We start from the raw sequence: 19,996 nt of genomic DNA, 5'->3' as shown, positions 1-19,996 counted from the left end.
CCTGAACCCTGAGTTCGAGCCCCAGGACTGGCACCAAAAAAATGAATAAATACCAAGTGGCAGGCTAGGAATGTGGCTTATTGGTCGAGTGCTTGCCTAGTATGCATGAAACTTTGGGTTCAATTCCTCAGTACAACATAAACACAAAAAGCTGGAAGTGGTGCTGTGGCTCAAGAGGTAGAGTGCTAGCCTTGAGCAAAAAACAAAGCTCAGTGACAGTGCCCAGGCCTTGAGTTCAAGTCCCAGGACTGGCAAAAAAATGGCAAATTCTTTTGATCACATTTACAAAATTTGTATTTCTTCAAACAAATGGATAAAATTAATCACCCTATTTTTAATTACAGTTTCCTTCTATAATACTGAAATGAGCTTCTCTGTCTTTGATGAAGAGCCAAGGACCCCAATCACCAGTGTTATACATGAGTTTACAAAAGACTGGGTAAAATACTCTTTTAAATATTTGTGATATACAAAATGTGCGTGACAAAGAGTGAGTAGATTAACACCAGACTTTGCTTTTTTCTTACTTAAAATACATTTCACAGATAATTTTGAGATTTTTTTCTCTGCACATATACTTACACTGTAAGGAGCACTCGGAAGATCCATGCCATCTCTCTTTCATAGTACCAGTGCTAAAAGCATTATGGAATGTTATTATTTTCATTTTTCAGATGTGCACATTTCCTTCCACTGACACAAATTCTGAGTCATTGCCAAATTTTCCTATTTGAGGGAAATAGGAGAGCAGTGATAACAAAGTTTATGACATTGTACTTAAGTATCTGTTTTCGGTATTTTTAACTTTTTGTCCAAAATAATAAATATTTTAGTTATATTTATATTTTATAGTGACACTAAAATATAATTTGTGCAAAATAAGTCCCATATTGACATCCAAAATAGAAAACGCATGTCTTCTACTGCTCTTGTTTGCATTAACACTCTTTGCTAGTACTAGGCCTTCAACTCAGGACCTTGACATCTCACTAAGCTTTTTTGATGATGGGCTGGTACTCTACCACTTGAGCCATACCTGCATTTCAGGCTTTTTGATGGTTAATTGGAGATAAGAGTCATGGATTTGTCTGCCTAGGATGGCTTCAAACCTTGCTTGTCAGATCTTAGCCTTCTGAATAGGTAGGATTATACTCATGAGCCATGGTTGCCCAGCTTGCATTACCTAACTTGAATACCTTTATATGCCTTTATATTTTTATACAAATGTGCTGATGCACATATATTTTCACAAAAAATAATTAGAATCATACTACTTATGCTATTCTTCAACTTGTTTTTCCACCCCTACCTACCCATGTATCCTTTTCTTGTTTTTTGGTGTATGTGTTGTAGGGAGTACACCCTAGGTCTTTGCAAATGCTCAGCAAGTACTCTGCATAAACCTCTAGACCTTAAACTTGCACCTTTGAGCATATTTTCAGCTACTTCATACACTTTAACAGATGCATAATATTTCCTTCTATATTTGTAACATAAGGTTTTGTTTTGCTCTTGAATCCAAACATGCATAGGTGGGCATTTAGATTATTTCTGTTTTTAAACAATTCTGGAAACAATGTTCTTGCAGCATGTTACTTTGGAACACCTAAGTGTTTCTATAGGATTGTTAGAATTGAGATTATTGAATCAAAAGTCACAAACATTTTACATCTTAAGAGCTTTACCTAGCTGAGCACAGGTGGCTCGCGTCTATAATCCTAGCTACTCAGGAGGCTGAGATCTAAGGCTTGCAGTTGAAAGATAGGTGGGAAGAAACTCCCCATGTGACTCTTATCTCCAATTAGCCACTCAAAAACCAGAAGTGACACTGTGGCTCAAGTGGTAGAGTGGTACCCTTGAGCACAAAGTCATTCATGGACAGCCCCCAGGCCCTGAGTTCAAGCACCACAAGTGACAAGAAAAGTTATGTTTAAACAGCCTTCCAGATACCAACTTGCACCTTCAATTCATGAATGAATGATCATATGTATTTCTTTTCTCCCCACTGGCCCTTACCTTAAAGTGTATATGATATCACTGCAAGTGTCTAAACATGGGTGACTGGATCATACCAGTTTGTTCAGGTTGCTGTACATGGGTACACAATACTGGGTGACATGAAAAGAGAACAGAGCAACAGACATTTTCCCAGAGTTCGGGGAGGAGGTATCAAACTTCAAGATCAAGATACTGGCAAGATTGGTTTCTGGTGGCATGTCTCTGTGTAGCTTTCAGATGCCTCTTTTCTTGTGTCCTTAAATGCTCTGTTTGCATGAATCACTTGTTTTTTTGTATTAGAAGACTATCAATTATATTGGATTAAAATTCCACTTTTATTCCCTTAATTCACCTTAGTTACTTGTAGAATGGCCATATTTCTGAATACAATCAAATTGGGAGTTGGAGTTTTCAACATTTGAATCGGATGGAGCACAATTTAGCTCATAACAAGGTGCAAAATGTAAATTGGCAAATTGAGTCAACTAAGTGGAAATGTTGATCCTGCTGAAATAATGGATGCTGCCACATGGCTTTGCTGGATTAAAGCAGAAGAGCAGATTTTTTTACTTCTTTTTTTTTCTTTTACAGTTGAACTCTATATTTCAGGACAGTGAATTTTCTCTTACTAATCTGGCTATTCAGATTAAAGGCAGGTATGTAAGTCATTTGGGGGATTTAAATGGCAATTTGAGAGCATCCTGGATCTGTTCTTACCCAAAAGAGGTTTCCCATGTTTTTGCCTGGGATTTAGAGACTGCTACACTTAGAGATGTATCTTCTCTTCTGAGAACATACATTTTTTTGGAATGCAGATGAAATTAGTCTTATGTGAGAGAATAAAGCCAATGGAAGAAAAAAACCCAGGAAAAAAGTAAGTTGAGGTTGCAGTGAAATAGGATTCATTTTATAACAAGCTACTCTTGAGGGTGACTTGTTATAATACAGTTCCATGAGATGAGAACTCACTCACATGATCAATTATCTATTCATTTATGAGACCTCTGTTTCCATGAACCCCACTGTCACTAGACCTTACCTTCCAGCACTACCACATAGAGTAGCATGCCTCACCATGAGACTGCCGATCTTCTCATGCTAAGAAATTGGTTTCTTTTACATGTTCAAATATGAATAGAGTAAAGCAGAGTTATATAAATTAATAGAAGTGACCCTATCACTGGTTATTATCTGGGTGGCTTACACCACAGAAATTTAGGTCTCATTGCTCTGGAGGCTTGAAAGTCAACATAGTCAAGTCCTTGTGAAGATTGCCTTGTTGTATCCCTATGTGGTAGAGAACAGGGAGAGGTAGCTCTTCGTCCCTAATGTCTCATACATAATAATCCCGTTCATAAAGACTACACCCTCATGAAACAATTATCTCCCAATGGCCATACCTTCTAATATTCCCTTCATAGACTTTGAAATATGAATTCGGGGGAAAATATTCAATCCATAACAGTTATGAAAAGAAAATTGGCTATACAATATTCTTTTTAAAAATTGTGTGTAGTTTTTCCTTATTACAAAAGTACTATTGTGTCCACTGTAAATATTACAGGTTTATAAAAATCTATGACAGGGATAATTAAAATCTCTAAAACATTGCCTTTCCCCACCCCTGAAAGTTCTCTTGTGGGCAGCTATTTTACATGCTTTCTAGATTTCTTTTGTGTGTTTGGTAAGAGAATGAGTTTCTTATAAATAAATATATATATATATATAAACATATATATATATAGAGAGAGAGAGAGAGTGTGTGTGTGAGTGTGTGTGTGTTTAATAACTTTTTTCTTAGAAACCAGTATGTAAAAATTTAGCTTATACATTTTAATCATTGCTTAAATTCTTTTGCATGGGGATAATATGATCTATCTGTTCAATTGTCTAGTGATGAATCTTCGAGTAATCCTTTCATTTGTGTGTGTATGTGTGTGCATGTGCACACGTGTGTGTGTGTGTGTGTGTGTGTGTGTGTGTGTGTATCACTTGGTTGTACCATTATAGGATAGCTTCCTGGAAAGATAACTGAACCAAACTCATTTCAAGGGTCCCTTTGGAAGCACAAGACTATTTGAATTCTGAGCTGTGGGTACTGTGCTGTTCTGTCTCAGAGTTGTCTTTATCCTGATTTTTCTCATTGTGTATGTTGTACTACATTTCGTTGCTGTTGTAATTTTGCGATGTTTTTGATCCAGAGACACTTCTAAGGAAGGAATGGCCATGTACCAATATATTGTAAGTAATTTCTAAAAATGAGTCTACTTGAGAATATTTTATATATGCTTAGATATAAGAAAACAGCTCTTCTTCCCAAGAGTACATTTATCGGAAAAGGTGCAATGGTGACAATTGGGGGGTCAAATTATATTATTTCCTTTGGAAATGGCACAAGAACCTATCAAGAAAATCATGTCCTTCCGTTCAGAACATGATCGTTTCTTGAGGCACATTTTATGGTCTATGAGATGTGGAATGGCTTGAGGATTTTATATAAGACAGTAGAAGTCTGTGTTTGATTGTAAATATCTTACAAAAATGCCTCTCTTTTTCAAAAGTGACACCACTGTTTACATTATATAGCATACACATAATAAATTTAAACCCATTATAATCTAGCCAATCTTAGTATTTCTTCCCAAATCCCAAATCTCAGTATTTCTTCCAGTGCTTCAAAGCTTTACAATGGTATTCTCCAAAATGATTAAAAAGCACATAGCTTTTAAGGTACTTAAATGAGATAAATATTTTGACTATACTAAATACAGTCAAGCCTACATTGCATTCCAAATCCCCTGCCATCATGTAAAATACTTTCTGTAAATAGATGTCAGAATTTTAACATTATAGATAGTGGTAGAACTGATATTCTTGTCAAACAATAGGTGTAAAAGCTTTATGGTAGTAATCTGGTCAAGTTGCTTGGGTTGGAATCCTTGCTCCTACACTTCCTGACTGTGAGAACCCAGCAAGTAAACCAACCTCTTTATACCTGTTTGTTATCTGTAAAATTAGGGCTGATAGAAAGAATAAGATAATTTGTGCTAAATGCTTAGAACAGGACTTAGGAAGCATTACACACTTCCTGTGATTGTTGTCACTACAATGTTAAAGTCTAGATCTACAATATTTTACTCCTAGTTGTAACTAGTTTACAACTAGATGTAACTCGTCCCCTGTGTCATAATGGGCAGATTATTTAGCTTTGAGACTCAACTTACTCCTCTAGAAAATGGGTTGACTCTATGTTGGAAATGGACTTTACAACTTGGGGTGGGGAGGAGGGAAAACTGGACAAAACAAGGGAGAATTGTATTCATTTCCTTACTTATGTAATTGTAACACCTCTGTACATAACTTTTACAATTTAAAAAAAAAGGAAGAAAATAGTTTGATAATTACCTCACACCAAGCCTTGTATGACCCACCCTAAAACCTTGGTATGAGAACTAAGTGCGCTAATATTGTTTCTGTGTTGGTCCTGGGTCTTGAACTCAGGATCTGGGTGCTGTCTCTGAGCTGGTTTTGCCCAAAGCCTGCCCTCTCCCACAGCTCTGCTTCTGGATTTTTGGTGATAAATTGAGATTAATAGTCTCATGGACTTTCCTGTTTGGTCTGGCTTTGAACTATGATCCTTAGATCTCAGCCTCCCCAGTAGCTAGGGATACAGGCATGAGCCACCGGCACTTCTCTGCATTAACATTTCTAAGGGTGATTTGCAGATGGCAATGGGTTATGTAATTGTAAATCAGATTTAGGAATGTTGTTGTTTTAACAGTAATCTGCTTACTCAGTTTTGACATTTGTTTAAAAATTTTCGATGACTATGTACTTTTCTTTTGCATCAGTTAGGACAGAGAGAAGGGCAAGAAATGGCGACAATTTCCCGTGTACCATACAGGTAGGAGCTGAATTTATTCGTAGCGGGTACATTTAGTTCTGATTTTCCTTCCATTTAATTCTGTATGTGTAACGCATTGGTCAGATGTGTCAGAAGGAGATCAAAGTACCTGTGGTTATTTTTCAGATGCTGTAATTGGGCTCTTGCTTTCGTAAAATAACTTGTTTTGGTTTGGTCATGATACAGTCTAGCAGCCAGCCTGCTCGCTCTTTGTATGAAGAAAAAAATGGGGTCTAAAGTTATTACAATTTGGAGATGGGGAGACAAAGGGAGTCACTGGCTTTTATCTGCTTGATATATATGATGAAGGATACATAGCCAAAGAAAGTGCATGAAGAGATCACTAGAATGTTCATGGTACCAGAATAGAGGGTCTCTTACAAGCAAAAGAAGAATTTTTTTGTGTGTGCCAGTCCTAAGGCTTAAAATCAGGGCCTGGGCACTGTCTTTGAGTGCTTTCTCTCAAGGCTAGCACAACTATCACTTTGAGCCACAGCTCCACTTCGAGTTTTCTGGTGATTGGTTGGAGATAAGTGTCTCATGGACTTTTTCTGCCTGGGCTGACTTCAAACTGCAATCCTCAGATCTCAGTTTCCTGAGAAATGAGGATTTCAAGTGTGAGTCTCTAATGCCTGTCTTAAAAGGTAACTATTAAATATATTACTGTTCTTCAGGGCTGGAAATGTGGCTTAGAGGTAGAGTGCTCACCTTGCATGCATGAAGCCATGGGTTTGATTCCTCTGCACCACATAAACAGAAAAGGCTGGAAGTGGTGCTGTGGCTCAAGAGGTAGAGTGCTAGCCTTGACCAAAAAGTAGCTAGTGACAGTGCCCAGGCCCTGAATTCAAGCCCTAGGACTGGCAAAAAAAATTACTGCTCTTCAAGCTGGAAATACAACAGCTACAAGGAGAGCACCCCTTGGAATGGACAGGACAAGCAGGGACTTTACTACATGTAGGATCAAGGAATGGGGGGGGGTCATTGTTTAGATTATACAAAAAAATTTTGCGAAGGACAGGGATATCTAATTAACTAGTAGTAAACAGGAAACTCAGCAAGTGTTTCTAAAAAGCTATGTGTACAAATTCAAATAAAATCGATAGAAGTTTGTAAGTTTGAAACATAAGGACCTCACTACAGAGGTCAAGGTAAAGGTTAACAACAGTCCTTTCATATTGCATCTTTCAAGTGGACAGAAGTATGGGCTTGGTCTTTGTGATCAGGGGAATGCCATCTCCCTAAACCTTACTTCTTCCATTGGTAGAATGGGAATAATAAGACTGCTCCTTCAAAGGGCTGTTGTGAAAATGAATTAATCAGATGTTAGCTCCACAGATGTTAGCTATCACTGTAGAATAAGCTGTCTGCAGAACATATCTTTATAGACTAATTAGGCACATGCCTATTTGCTTTATTGCAGTAATGATGGATAAATTGGAGACCAGAACAATAAAAGGTTTTCTCTGAAATCATTTGGGAATTCTCCATCTTCTCTCTTACTTATTACAAACTCCTAGAGAAATGTCATGGCTAGTCAATTTCAACCTAATACAAATGTTGCTGGCTATTATTTTGAAAATGAGTTTTGAGTTGTCCATTTCGGATATAAGAGAATTAGTCAGATTTCAATATACTGTCTTTCTTAGCATTTTTCCCTTAATAGCTATAGAATGAAATTTTATGTACAAGCAATTAAGCTAACTATGCAGAATTTCAGCATTGTAGGAAAAGTTGCTCTCTGTTGATATAATGGCAGCATTTTCTTTTGTGTCCTGTTTTCTTTTAGCTGTCATTGTCAGGTTATTATAAAGGCCAACTCCTCTTTACCATCCAATGACTTGATCAGCAAAATCAAAGGAAAAATACATGGCAACTTCACACATGGGAGCTTCACACAAGATCAACTGACATTATTAGTAAAGTCTAATCACGTCGTAGTGAAAAAGCTAGGTAATTATTTGGGTGGGGCCTTTCAGTATGAATTCATTTTCCTTATTACAGAATTCGTTGTGCATATTTTATGAAGTTGTGAAGGAAGAAGAATCATCTTTCCACATCCTCAATACTCATTCGCCCCCAATGACGTGTTTGTGTGTGCATGTGTGTGCATGTGCCAGTCCTGGAGTTTGAAATCAGGATCTGGGCACTGTCCCTGAGCTTTTGTGCTCAAGGGTGGTGCTCTACTGCTTGAGCCACAGTGCCATTTCCACCTTTTGGTGGTAAAGAGAAGATAAGAGTCTCAAAAACTTGCCCTATGTGGGCTGGTTTCAAACTAGGATCCTCAGATCTCAGCCTCAAGAATAGCTAAGATTACAAGCATGAATCATCAGCGCCCGGCATGAGCTTTCTAATTTTCAAAGCATACAAAAGAGTAGAGAGAATTAGCGAAGACATTGTCCACAAAGAAATATATTCATTACCTGAGTTATGTAACTCTAACCAATCTGTATATTGCCTTTATTTATTTATTTATTTATTTTTTGGCCAGTCCTGGGCCTTGGTCTCAGGGCCTGAGCACTGTCCCTGGCTTCTTTTTGCTCAAGGCTAGCACTCTGCCACCTGAGTCACAGCGCCCCTGCTGGCCGTTTTCCATATATGTGGTGCTGGGGAATCGAACCCAGAGCTTCATGTGTAGGAGGCAAGCGCTCTTGCCACTAGGCCATATTCCCAGCCCCTGTATATTGCCTTTATAATAGCGGTAAAAATAATAAGTTAAATATTTTTTTAAAAGAAAGAAAGGGCCATGAGAGACTTAAAAAGAGACTGTTGCTTGCCTGTAGATATTACCATGGGACAGTCCATCCACAAAGCTAAAGGATTCTCTCCTGCATAAATTCTCATACACTTGGAATGCCCTAGTAGATATTGCTAATGTACTGATTCATTCAGCCATTGTATGCTTCTTGGGAAGTGATCTGGGAACTGTCCCTGATTTCTTTCATGGGCATTCTGTTTTCCAGTTAAGGAAATTTTAATGTTACAGGGAAAGGCTACCAAGCCCTTCCAACCTTTTCTGGTTGCTGCCAGCTTTATTCCTTTTTCCTTTGTAGTCTTCTGTAAAAACTTTACCTCACCCCCCGCCCCCCACCAAACACATAGCCACCAGAAGTCACCATTATTGACAACAAGCTAATTAAGTACCAGAGGACAGGCTGTGATTTGGCAAGGAATAAATAGGATAAAGGCAAAGAACTGTAAAAGACTACATACAACCCACCCTGCAAATGACACTAAGAAATAAGTCCTGAAAATGATCAGGAAGTATCTTTCTCTCTTATTCACAGAGGAGGATGAGGTGACTGTGCAAGTCTGCTTGGATCACTTCCTGAGCCACTCTGTAAACAACCAAGGGAAAGATTTCCAGGGTCAAAATCATGTCTGTAGCAGTGCTTAATTAAACTGGGAACTTACTACATGGAACTAGCTCAAACCAATCTCCCTTAATGGGACAATGCCTGTTAAGAGTCTTCTGCCTAGCAGTGTTCCATGAAGGAGTTACTTCGGCCTCCTCAACCACATTAAAGATAGATTCCTTGTCTACATTGGTCATGTCTGGTCATGTCAGATCCACTGCTTTTTAAAAAACCAAATCCATCCCAGAGTCCACTAAGGAGGAGGTGACTCTCCAACCTACAGCCAGTCAGTCTCCTTTTGCTTGTGCATCATACTAGTAGTTGTAGGTACTTTATAAGAAAGGCAAGGAAGTGGTACTGTAGCTTAAGTGATAGAGCACTAATCTTGAGCTGAAGAGCTCAGGGATAGTGTCCAGGTTCAGAGTTCAAGCCCCATGATTGACAAAAAAGAAAAGAAAGGCAATTGTCAAATGTTTTATCTAATCTCTCTCTGTGTGTGTGTGTGTGTGTGTGTGTGTGTGTATGTTGTATTTAAAAAACAGCCATAAAATGAAAGTCTTTCCTGTCAATTGCTGGTTTTAATGAAAAGGACTAAACTTGTTGTGGTTATAATGGATAACTTATTTAAATAAAAAGACTCCATTTAAAGCTATTTTCAGTGATGTCTGGTTTAAATATCCTGATTGAAACCATTTCCTCTTTGTATTTGCTGCTGTTTATGTGCAAGGTAATAATGATGGTTTGTACTGAATGTTTATGATATTTATAAGTACCTTTTTCTTCTGAAAATGTGCCCACATTTTCTCTGCAGAGCCAGGAAAGTGTGAAGCAGAGGAAACACCATCTATATACAAGGGAACTTATCAATGGCTGTTAACTAACCCTACTGAGACAGCTCAGACTAGATGCATAAAAAACAAGAATGGAAATGCCACAAGAATCTGGTATGTACCTCTCAAGTTCTTGTGGCTAGTTTACATACGTTCAGATCTGCTTGTTTTTGTCATTTGTCTGAGTGTGCTCCCTCCCCTTCCTGTCTTCTGCTGGACTTTCTTTCACCCTTTGCACTTAAACATACACTTGCGATATAATAAGAAAAAATTACAAGAAGAGAAAAGAGAAAGTCACTTATTCAGCCACCTGAATAGCTCTTTTTTAAGCTGGCATGTCCTTTTATGTTATCACTCTCTCTCAATCTTACCTTTGCCTATACACCTCTAAGTTTTCTGTAGTGCTAATCATCAGTCTCAAACCAATAATGCAATTTACCTTTTCACTCAATAGTTCATCAAACATTCTGCATGCTTTACATTCATTTTTTAAATGATCAGTTCAAACAAATGGCCTCAGATGCGATGTCACGGATGGGCCATAATAATTTACTAAATTGCTCTTCTATTGTTGAATTTACCATTTTCCTTTAAAAAAAATCATCCCTCTTCTCTTACTCTTCTGCTATTAATGCTCTATGCCATTAATGTAAGTGGGCAATACTACAGGGCAGCAATAGAGGTTTAAATGCCCCATAAAAAGCCACATCTCAGACTGCACCCTATCTTTTCCTGCCTGCATCTAATCAGTCGTCATGGTAGGTAGCTTTGACAGCCACAGTTGGAGCCCATATCTAGGCTCTCCTCTTTAACCCATTGCCTGATAGAAGCCTTTAGTAGCTCTTGTCTGCTATTAGGGCAGTCTTCATGCCTTCCAACCATCTCATACTCCATTCCTATATTCCCCACTGCTGTCAGCATGATTTTCTGAAAGTCTGGTTGCCTTTGTGACACACTCTTGTGGAAGAATGAAATCCTCACCACTACATGTCATCCTTAAGACTTCAGATTCCCTTTCCTGTTGGCTTATCCACTAGACTTCTGTTCTTTACTATGCCCCCAGGCCCACTAGCTATTGTTATTGTGGACTCAGTGGGCACTTTGGGGTGTCTCTCTGCTTAGAGGTTCAAATGGGTGCTACATGTCTCTGCGCCATCTCTGCCTTCTCAGTGCGAAGCCCCTCTCAATTCAAACATGGACAGAAATTCTCCTTGCTTGGAGGTTTGATAGATGTACTTTTGTTAAAACATCTTTTCTATTTTGCCTAGTTTTAGAGATTTTACATTCAGCCTGAAACCACTGAATTGCAAGCTCCAGGCATGAGTCACCAGTACCTGGCCTACAAATACATTTTTAAAAGAAATGCAACCTTCGACACCAGCTGCTTAGAGAATGCCAGCTCTGAAACTCTTTATATACCAATGACAATGTGTTTTTGAGACTGAATCCTGTCTCACTCTCATAACTTCAGCTATTGGAGAGAGAGAGGCAAGAAGATTGAAGTTTGAGGTCAGCTAGAGCAAAAAGTTGGCAGTAATCCCTCCCCATCTCAACAAACAAGCCTGGAATTGAAGCCGTAGTTCAGTCCTGCCCGGTCTATCTGTACTACCTCTTATCACTCCTGTGGTGTATCAGGTGCTCAAAAAGTGCACTGGGTGCCTTGAAGTGCATTGAATTGGGTGAGGCACAAGGGAGGACAGGTGATGAGAGTGGATAAGGTACAGAGGGTTTACACCGGTGACAGGGCCCAAATTAAGATGCTGAGATAGAGACTTTAGTTGCATTTCTGAATAGAGGTTCCCTCTGCCCTGCCTCATTTCCAGTTACTGGGCTTCCACTTGGCCAAGAGGCTAAGGGTGGGAGAGGGGGATAACATCCTTCAATGAGAAAACTAAGTAATGCATCTTATTCCTTTCCTTCTTCCTTTCCAGTTCAATCAACATCCAAACAGGCAAATCCCGGTGGGACAAACCTAGGTTTAAGCAATGCAAGTTGCTTCAATCACTTCCTGATAAAATTGTGGATCTTGCTAATGTTACCATAAGTGATGGTAAGATTGTCTTTTATACCTCAAAGAACTCATGGAATGTCAGTTAGTTTGTCTATATTTCCTGAGACCAGCAAGACTACCTGCAAAACTTAGTTCATTAAGATCTTCCTTGAACAAATTCCAGTCCAGAAACGAGAGACTGGATGTGAAGGGAGGTGCATGAGAAGTTGGGGCTATTATTTTTTGTTTTGTTTGATAATTTCGATTTTATAACTAGGACTCATTACCATTTTCCATTTTATTTATTTACTACTTATTTTGCAGTACAGTGCCTTGAACTCAGAACCTTATGTTCACTTGGCTTGTTTACTCTGTTGATGCTGAACACTTGAGGTTTTTGTTTTATTCATGCTTTCAGATAGCCTCTCACAGTTCATACTAGGCTGGTCTTGAACTTCAATTTTCCTACCTATACTTCTTGCTTAATTACAGGTATGTCCTACACAGCTTGTTTGTTGAGATGGGGAGGGATTATCACCAACTTTCTGTTCTAGCTCAAACTTCAATCTTCTTGTCTTTGCCTCTCGAGTAGCTGAAGGTGTAAGAGTGAGCCACTGGACTCAGTCTCAATAACACATTGTCATTGGTATATAAAACGTTTCAGAGCTGGCGTTCTCTAAGCAGCTGGTATCTAAGGTTGCATTTCTTTTCTTTTTTTTTTTTTTGCTTTGCTCACTGCAGTTTATTTTTTTTCTTATTTATTGTCAAAGTGATGTACAGAGAGGTTACAGTTTCATACTTTAGGCATTGGATACATTTCTTGTACTGTTTGTTACCTCATCCCTCATTCCCCCTTTTCCTTCTCCCCCCCATGAGATGTTCAGTTCATTTACACCAAACAGTTTTGCAAATATTGCTTTTGTAGTCGTTTGTCTTTTTACCCTGTGTCTCTCGATTTTGGTATTCCCTTTCATTTTCCTAGTTCTAATACCTGTATACATGGTTTCCAATGTACTCAGATAAGATACAGAGATAGTGCAGGTACAACCACAGGAAGGTTGCATTTCTTTTTAAAATGTATTTGTAGGCCAGGCACTGGTGACTCATGCCTATACTCTTTGCTACTTGGGAGGCTGAGATCTGAGGATCTTGGTTCAAAGTCACCCTGAGTAGAAAAGTCCAAGAGACTGTTACCTCCAATTAACCATCAAAAAGCTAAAAGTGGAGATGTGGCTCAAGTAGTAGAGTGAAAAAAACAAGCAAAAAGTAAAATAGAGAAATAAAGGCATGAGACCTTGTGTTCAAGACCCAGTACCAGCATCCTCATAGACACACAAATGCTTTCATAGAAATGAGTTAATTTCCAGTTTTGGTTTGTGACATTTTATGACCCTATTTTGTATTGTTAGGTAAAAGGGATTCTAATTAAGTTCATCTCTTTAAAATACATGGAAGCTGGGGTATGGTGGCTAATGCCTATAATCTTAGCTACTCAAGGAGGCTGAGATCTGAGGATTCCAGTTCAAAGCCAGCCTGGGCAGGAAAGTCTGTGAGACTATCATCTCCAATCAATCACCAAAAAATTTGAAAGTGGAGCTCTGGCTCAAGTGGTACAGTGCAAGCCTTGAGCACAAAAGCTCAGTGACAACACCCAAGCCTGGAGTTCAGGCCCTAGGAATGAGCACACACACAAACCAAACAGAATAAAAAAGAAAAACTTCTATAATGGATGACACACTTAGGTTGAGGCATTGTACAAATACGATATACCCGAAGCATAAGTTCATGAAAATGCAATTGCTAGGTCAGTCACACTTTTGATAGTGTCAACATACTGTCCAGAATTCTGGCACGAATGTATACTCCCATTTTCCAAGTAGGAAAATGTCTGATTCCAAATGCCTTCATCAACATAGTGTGTCATCCAACTTTTGGACCTTTGCTGATTTAATTCCACAAGATTGTTATCTCCATATAGTTCACAAAATCTTTAATGGAACGAGTCACATATCACTCATGTAATATGTACAATTCCATGGTGTTTTTTTCTCAAGGAGTTTTTAGCTCATTTCTTATGCTGTATAATTATCATCAAGATATTTCCATTACCCTGAAAAGTAACTTTGTACCCCAGTTGCAGCCTCTCCATTTCTCACCCTCTAGTTTCATTTTCTTTCTGTATGAATTTTCCTTATTCTAGTCTCCTTATAATGACTTTGGCATCATTTGTATATCTATTTTGGTGAAATGTACACTATACATGAATTTTAATATATGAGTTACAATGCTAACCCTAGGATAATGGCATTTGGAGTTAGGACATTTGAGAACTGATTACATCATGAAGTAAAACCCTCACGAATGAGATTTATGCCTCCATAAAAGAGGCCTGGGGGAACTTATTAGCCCCTTTCATCATGTGAGGTTATAGTAAAAAGATGTGGGGGGGGAGCCAGCCAGGTGGGACAGCAAATGTCTATTCATGGGAGAATTTAATTTCTATACAACTTTCCAGGTGTAGCTGCACTGAATACATTCATTGGGGGGTCTGCCTTAATGAATTGTCAAAAATTGAGCTACAAGGGCTGAGGACTTGACCTGCTGTCAGTGAACTTTTCAGACTTGTCTTCCTTGCCCAAGCTACAAATTTGAGATCATTGCAGGAGAATATGTAGAAGAATTAGAAAAGCAAGTCCAGCTCTGAAGGTTTCTACGTGGGAAATCATGAGTCAGGGCAGGAGGGAGTGTTGCCTTTTGGAGAGAGTTGAGGGAATGGTAGACAAGGCTGTGTTTCCTGCTGACCTCCCTCCCTCTGAGTGACACATTTTCTTTAGACATGCTAATAGAATTTTCTCTTGTGGAAGAAAAGTTAAGAAACAGCCATAACAACAAAAGCACTGTATCATGTTGAGATTTTTAGAAAATTGACTGTGAAAAGTGACCATAGAGTGAGAGAACAGTTGGATGGTGATTATAATGTATGTAACTGAAAAGTGAACTAGCAAGTATTAGCTCTGGAGGAATCCCCTTCCTCTAAGGTAACATAATGAGCAGTGAGTACAAAGTAAAGAAATATGTATTATGTTCAGTTAGTTTCTTTAGTTTTCAATCTTGCTAATGAGCATTAGATCTCTAAGTAGGAGAAGAACACTTTCTCTCCCTTAGCTGTTCATTTTTCTTACCACCTTTGTATCATAGAGTTAGAAACTGCCCTTGTTTCACATTTCTTTGAGTTCTTTTCTGTGCTCAGTTTTTGTCATTCATGTGATATGAATGTAGCATGCCCCAACTCTAATGAAGTTGGCGTGGACTTGTCTCAGCATTCTCTCAAACAGAATAAAGAAGGGCTGAGAAAATAACACAGGAATGGGGGGCAGGGGTGAAGCTCAGTGATAAGTGCTTGATTAGCAGGGGAGAAACTAGCTTCCATTCCCAGGAGGTGAGATAGAAGGATTGCAAAACACTGCCTTTCCAACTCCCAACAATACGAAGAAAATAAATAAAGGCTAGAATTCACAAAGATGGTCATGTGGGACCTTATTACTAACAAGGTCACATAAGAAAACTTGAGCTCTGGAGTCAAAGAGAGTTAGAATGTCTTTACATCTTGATCTCTTAATCAGTATAAAGGAGACGTTAAGAGGACTTGTCACATAGTGTTATTAAATACGTGATTAAATAAGAAAATGCATGGAAAATGTCTTGTTCTCTAAAATCTCAAGAATCAGTTCATTTTTTTTTTCATCAATCAGGATTGGCTGGTGATTGCTTGGTGTGGTGGAATTTGGCGATAATGATACGGCTATTAATGAGACTAACTGTGCAGAACTTTAGTTGTTTCTACCTACTTCTTGTCCATGTTAATTTGGGATGCTTGCTCTGAGACCCCAGATACCTCACTGGAAGAAACCTTGTGCTGAGGTAGACCCAAAAAAACATGGACTCTTGGTTCCCTCATAGGGAATAATTAACACAGGTTTAGGCTAGTCACAGCAAAGGATCACAAGAGCCTAATAGCTATGCCCTTATAAACACAGAAGATGATGCTAAGTGAAATGAACTCCATGTTATGGAAATGAGTGTTATATCACTGTTGTAATTACTTTCAACATGCCATGTGAAACTGTAGCTTCTATTATTGATGATCCTCTTGTATCCCCTTCCTGTAGTTGTACCTGCACAATCACTGTATATTATCTGAGTACATTGGAAACTGTGTATACTGGTATTACAACTAGGGAAGTGAATGGGAATATCAAAATTGAGAGACACAGGATAAAAAGACGAATGAATCCAAAAGCAATACTTTCAAAACCATTTGGTGTAAACCTACTGAACAACTCATGGGGGAAGAGGGAAAGGGGGAGGGGGAGGGAGGAATGAGGGAGGAGATAACAAATAGTACAAGAAATGTACCCATGGCTTAATGTATGAAACTGTAACCCTTGTGTACATCACTTTGACAATAAATAATTATTATTTTTTAAAAAATATATTAATCAAGTAAGTCAGAACCAAAGAAACATAGGTGCTATGTTTTCCCCTCATTTGTAGAATGTGCCTATAAATCTACAAGTAAACACAATGGATGATAAAAGACCAAAAAATCCACTTGGACAAGATAAACTAAACAAAACTCCATAAACAGTGAGACCAAAGAAGGATATTCTTACGAGAGGATCACAAAGGCTCAGAGCTATGTGCCTATCATCATATAAAATGATGTTTATCGAAATGAACTCCAAGAAATGGAAACAACAGGATTTTTGTTATTTTGCTTTTTGTTTTTGTTTTGTTTTCCTCTTTTATCACTGTTCTTAAAATCTGTACCTTTTGTCTTGTATGTAAGTTTATCTTTTGTGGGAGGGTAAGGGAAGCTCAGAAATGGTGGGACAAGGAGTAAACATATGCAGCAGTGGTACTCACTTCACTATATTGACAGTGAACTGTATAATTTATGAGGGAGAGAGGATCAGGAGGGAAAAACTGGGAAAAAACAAAGGAAGAGGTGGCACTATTCAAAAAGAAATGTACTCATTACCCGACTCAAGTAACTGTAACCCCTCTGTACATCACCTTTACAATAAAAATAAATTTAAAAATAGAAAAGACAAAAACAACAACAAAAAAGAAACCTTGTGCTATGTTGGAAAATATTTACACCTAGTTCTATGAAAGAAAGACATTCATTTGTAGCCTTTGCAAATTTTCATGATGTAATAGTCCTTCCATACCTGAATCCAAACTATAGCATATAGTCACTAAGAGACAATGGATATAAATAATCACAAGAGTATTTATTAACAAAATGTGACAAAATAATTAGGAAATAGTGGGTTAGGAAATCATCATCATTTTAATGCAATTAATTTAATTGTAAGTTAGTGTAACACTAGGTTTAAACTCAGGACCCTATCACTTGCTAGGCCCAAAAAAACCATCCACCAGTGCACCACACATTCAACTCTAGTTTTTGCTGGTTGAGTTTAATTTCCTGACCTAGCACTCAGCCTGTCATCCACCTACTTTAGGCTTCTTGTGGTTCCCAGGATCACAAGTGCATGCCACTATGTCCAGCCTCCCTCCTGTGATATAGTCTTGTGGACTTTTCTGCCTGATCTGGCCTGGAACCTCAGTCTTCCCAATGTCAGCCTCCAGTGTAGCTTTAGCAAACCAGGCACACACATTGACATCCAGCTGGTGGTTGAGAAGGAATGTTGGGGATTTTTCTGCCTAGATTGGCCTAAACCACAGTCCTCCCATTCTCATCCTGCCAAGTAGCTAGGATTATAGGTGTGAGCCACCAGTGCCTGGCTTACTTTAATTTTTCCTGGTGGCTGTGTTTAATAAGCAACTCAAAAAAATTCCCACAGTACATTAAAAACAACAACAACAAAGTAAAAACTCTTCGTTTCCAAATGTTGGAGTTCATTTCACTTAGCATCATCTTGTATGGTCATATGTACATAGCTATTGAGCTATTGTGATCCTGTTCTAGCACTATGTTAGACATATGCTAATTCTTTAAATGAAGGAAACCATGGAGTCTGTTTCTTTGGATCTGGCTTACTTCATTTAATATGATTTTTCCCCAAATCTTTCCATTTCCTTACGAATGGGGCACGGTTTTTAGTGTACTATGTGAAGTTATTTCTTTTTTCTTTCATTTTTCCCCTCTGGTTTATCCCCTGTTGACACTGTATTTGATTTTGATGTGTTGTATATATGTGTTTATCTGAATTGGGGAAGGGAAGGGAAACAACAAAATGGTGAGACAAAGGACAGAGGGTGAGCTAATGCAACAGTGATACTCACAAGACAATATGTTGGAAATTAACTTTACAACTGGGGGGTGGGCCTGGGAAGGAGGGAAAGTGGGAGAAAAATGAGGGAGGGAGTAACAAGGTTCAACAAGAAATGTACTCACTATCTTACATATGTAACTATAATCCCTCTGTACATCACTTTAACAATAAAATTTTCAAAGGAAAAAAATCCCTAAATTTACAATTGGTTCTTGTAAACTAGTACAAGCTGACTCAAGTATGTTATAGCCTGGATCCAGCCCACTGCTGAGCCTAAGTCACCTGGAGAGATCATATATATAATCAGTCAGTCCACAACCTCAATAGATTAGCTCATAGTCAACACCAACTGCCAGCCATGTGAGTTTTCTGCTTTAAACTTCCAGCCCATGCTCTCTATCACATATGCCCTGTTCCAACTGCTATCTGACTGCAACTGCCTGAGAGAGCCATCCCAAGTGAGAATTGCTTAGTTTAGCTACTCAACACAAAACTACAAGAGATAATGGCGAACGATATAAAGCCATTACATATCAATAGATAACTACAACATGGACTCAAAGAATTTTCTCAATAAATATGATATTATTGTTGTTTTGATCATTACAATTATTTGCAGATTAATTGTAACAACATTTCAAGCAATGGGGAGCCATTTATTCTGCAATTAATCGGTTGCTGTTGTTTAGGGACATAGAATTGTGACACAATGAGTATAATTTATCCTGAATTTTCCTTAAAAACTTTACAACTCCAGTTGAAAATTCTGTAATTACTTTCCACAGTATAGTTAGCCTCCCATTGGCCTGTTGTTTACTTTCATTCTGCCACAGCAGGTACTGTGTGAAGTGAAGTCACACCACTGAAGGCCAAAGAATTATGACTAGGCAGCCTCAGAGATTCCATTTTCAACAAAGCTTGAACAATTTAATAAGAGCACTAGACAACCTGTGACCAAACACTCTTTTACTTGTTATCTTCTTCATATAGTCTTAAAGTTTTTTTATTAGTTGTGCATACGAGGGAGATCATTGTGACATTTCCATATATGCATACAATGTATCCTGATCAAACTCTTCCTCTCTTTCCCCTTCTTAAAACAATTTCAATAATATATGTAAAGTACTTCCATCATATTCACCCTCACCCACTCTGTTGGCCTTCCTGTTCCCACTGAAAATCTGGCTTACTTTTCTATCACTCACTTTTTTGTTATTTATTTTATTATCGTTAAGTAGTTGTACAAAGGAGTTACCATTTAACAAAGTAGCTATGAACACAATATATCTTGATCAATATCACCCTTCAAACACTCTCCCATCCCTCACCAACTCACCTTTTGCCTCATTCTTCTTAATTTTGTAGGATATATATTGTATTCTTGCTATTTTATAGAATTTTATGTCTTTTGGGTTGGGTATGATGACTGTACTTTCAACATTTGGAAAGTTGGGATAGGAGGATCTAAAACAAATGAATTAACTTTTGTGACACTCATTTTAAAATGTATATTAATTGTACCCAGGGGTTTTCACATGGTAACTCACAAGCACATATATTGTAATTTCATCAGATTAACCTCATCTATTGCTCTTTTATTCCCCCCCTTATGATTT

At 38.2% G+C, this 19,996-nt stretch overlaps 1 protein-coding gene across 1 annotated transcript in view; it reads left to right on the top strand.

Annotated features, from left to right (window-relative positions):
• Window positions 1-19,996, top strand: part of Adgrg4 (adhesion G protein-coupled receptor G4) — a 114,451-nt gene that overhangs the window by 55,881 nt on the left and 38,574 nt on the right. The window contains exons 4-10 of the mRNA XM_048336485.1: window positions 345-439; window positions 2,590-2,654; window positions 4,200-4,239; window positions 5,850-5,902; window positions 7,689-7,852; window positions 10,067-10,199; window positions 12,017-12,135. Of these exons, the coding sequence (XP_048192442.1) occupies window positions 345-439; window positions 2,590-2,654; window positions 4,200-4,239; window positions 5,850-5,902; window positions 7,689-7,852; window positions 10,067-10,199; window positions 12,017-12,135 (669 nt within the window). The remainder of the gene's footprint in view (window positions 1-344; window positions 440-2,589; window positions 2,655-4,199; window positions 4,240-5,849; window positions 5,903-7,688; window positions 7,853-10,066; window positions 10,200-12,016; window positions 12,136-19,996) is intronic.

This window comes from Perognathus longimembris, chromosome 28, assembly GCF_023159225.1.
Source record: "Perognathus longimembris pacificus isolate PPM17 chromosome 28, ASM2315922v1, whole genome shotgun sequence".
Classification (NCBI taxonomy): Eukaryota; Metazoa; Chordata; class Mammalia; order Rodentia; family Heteromyidae; genus Perognathus; species Perognathus longimembris.
Note: the sequence above shows the minus strand (reverse complement) of the source record. Positions and strands in the feature narration are given on the sequence as shown.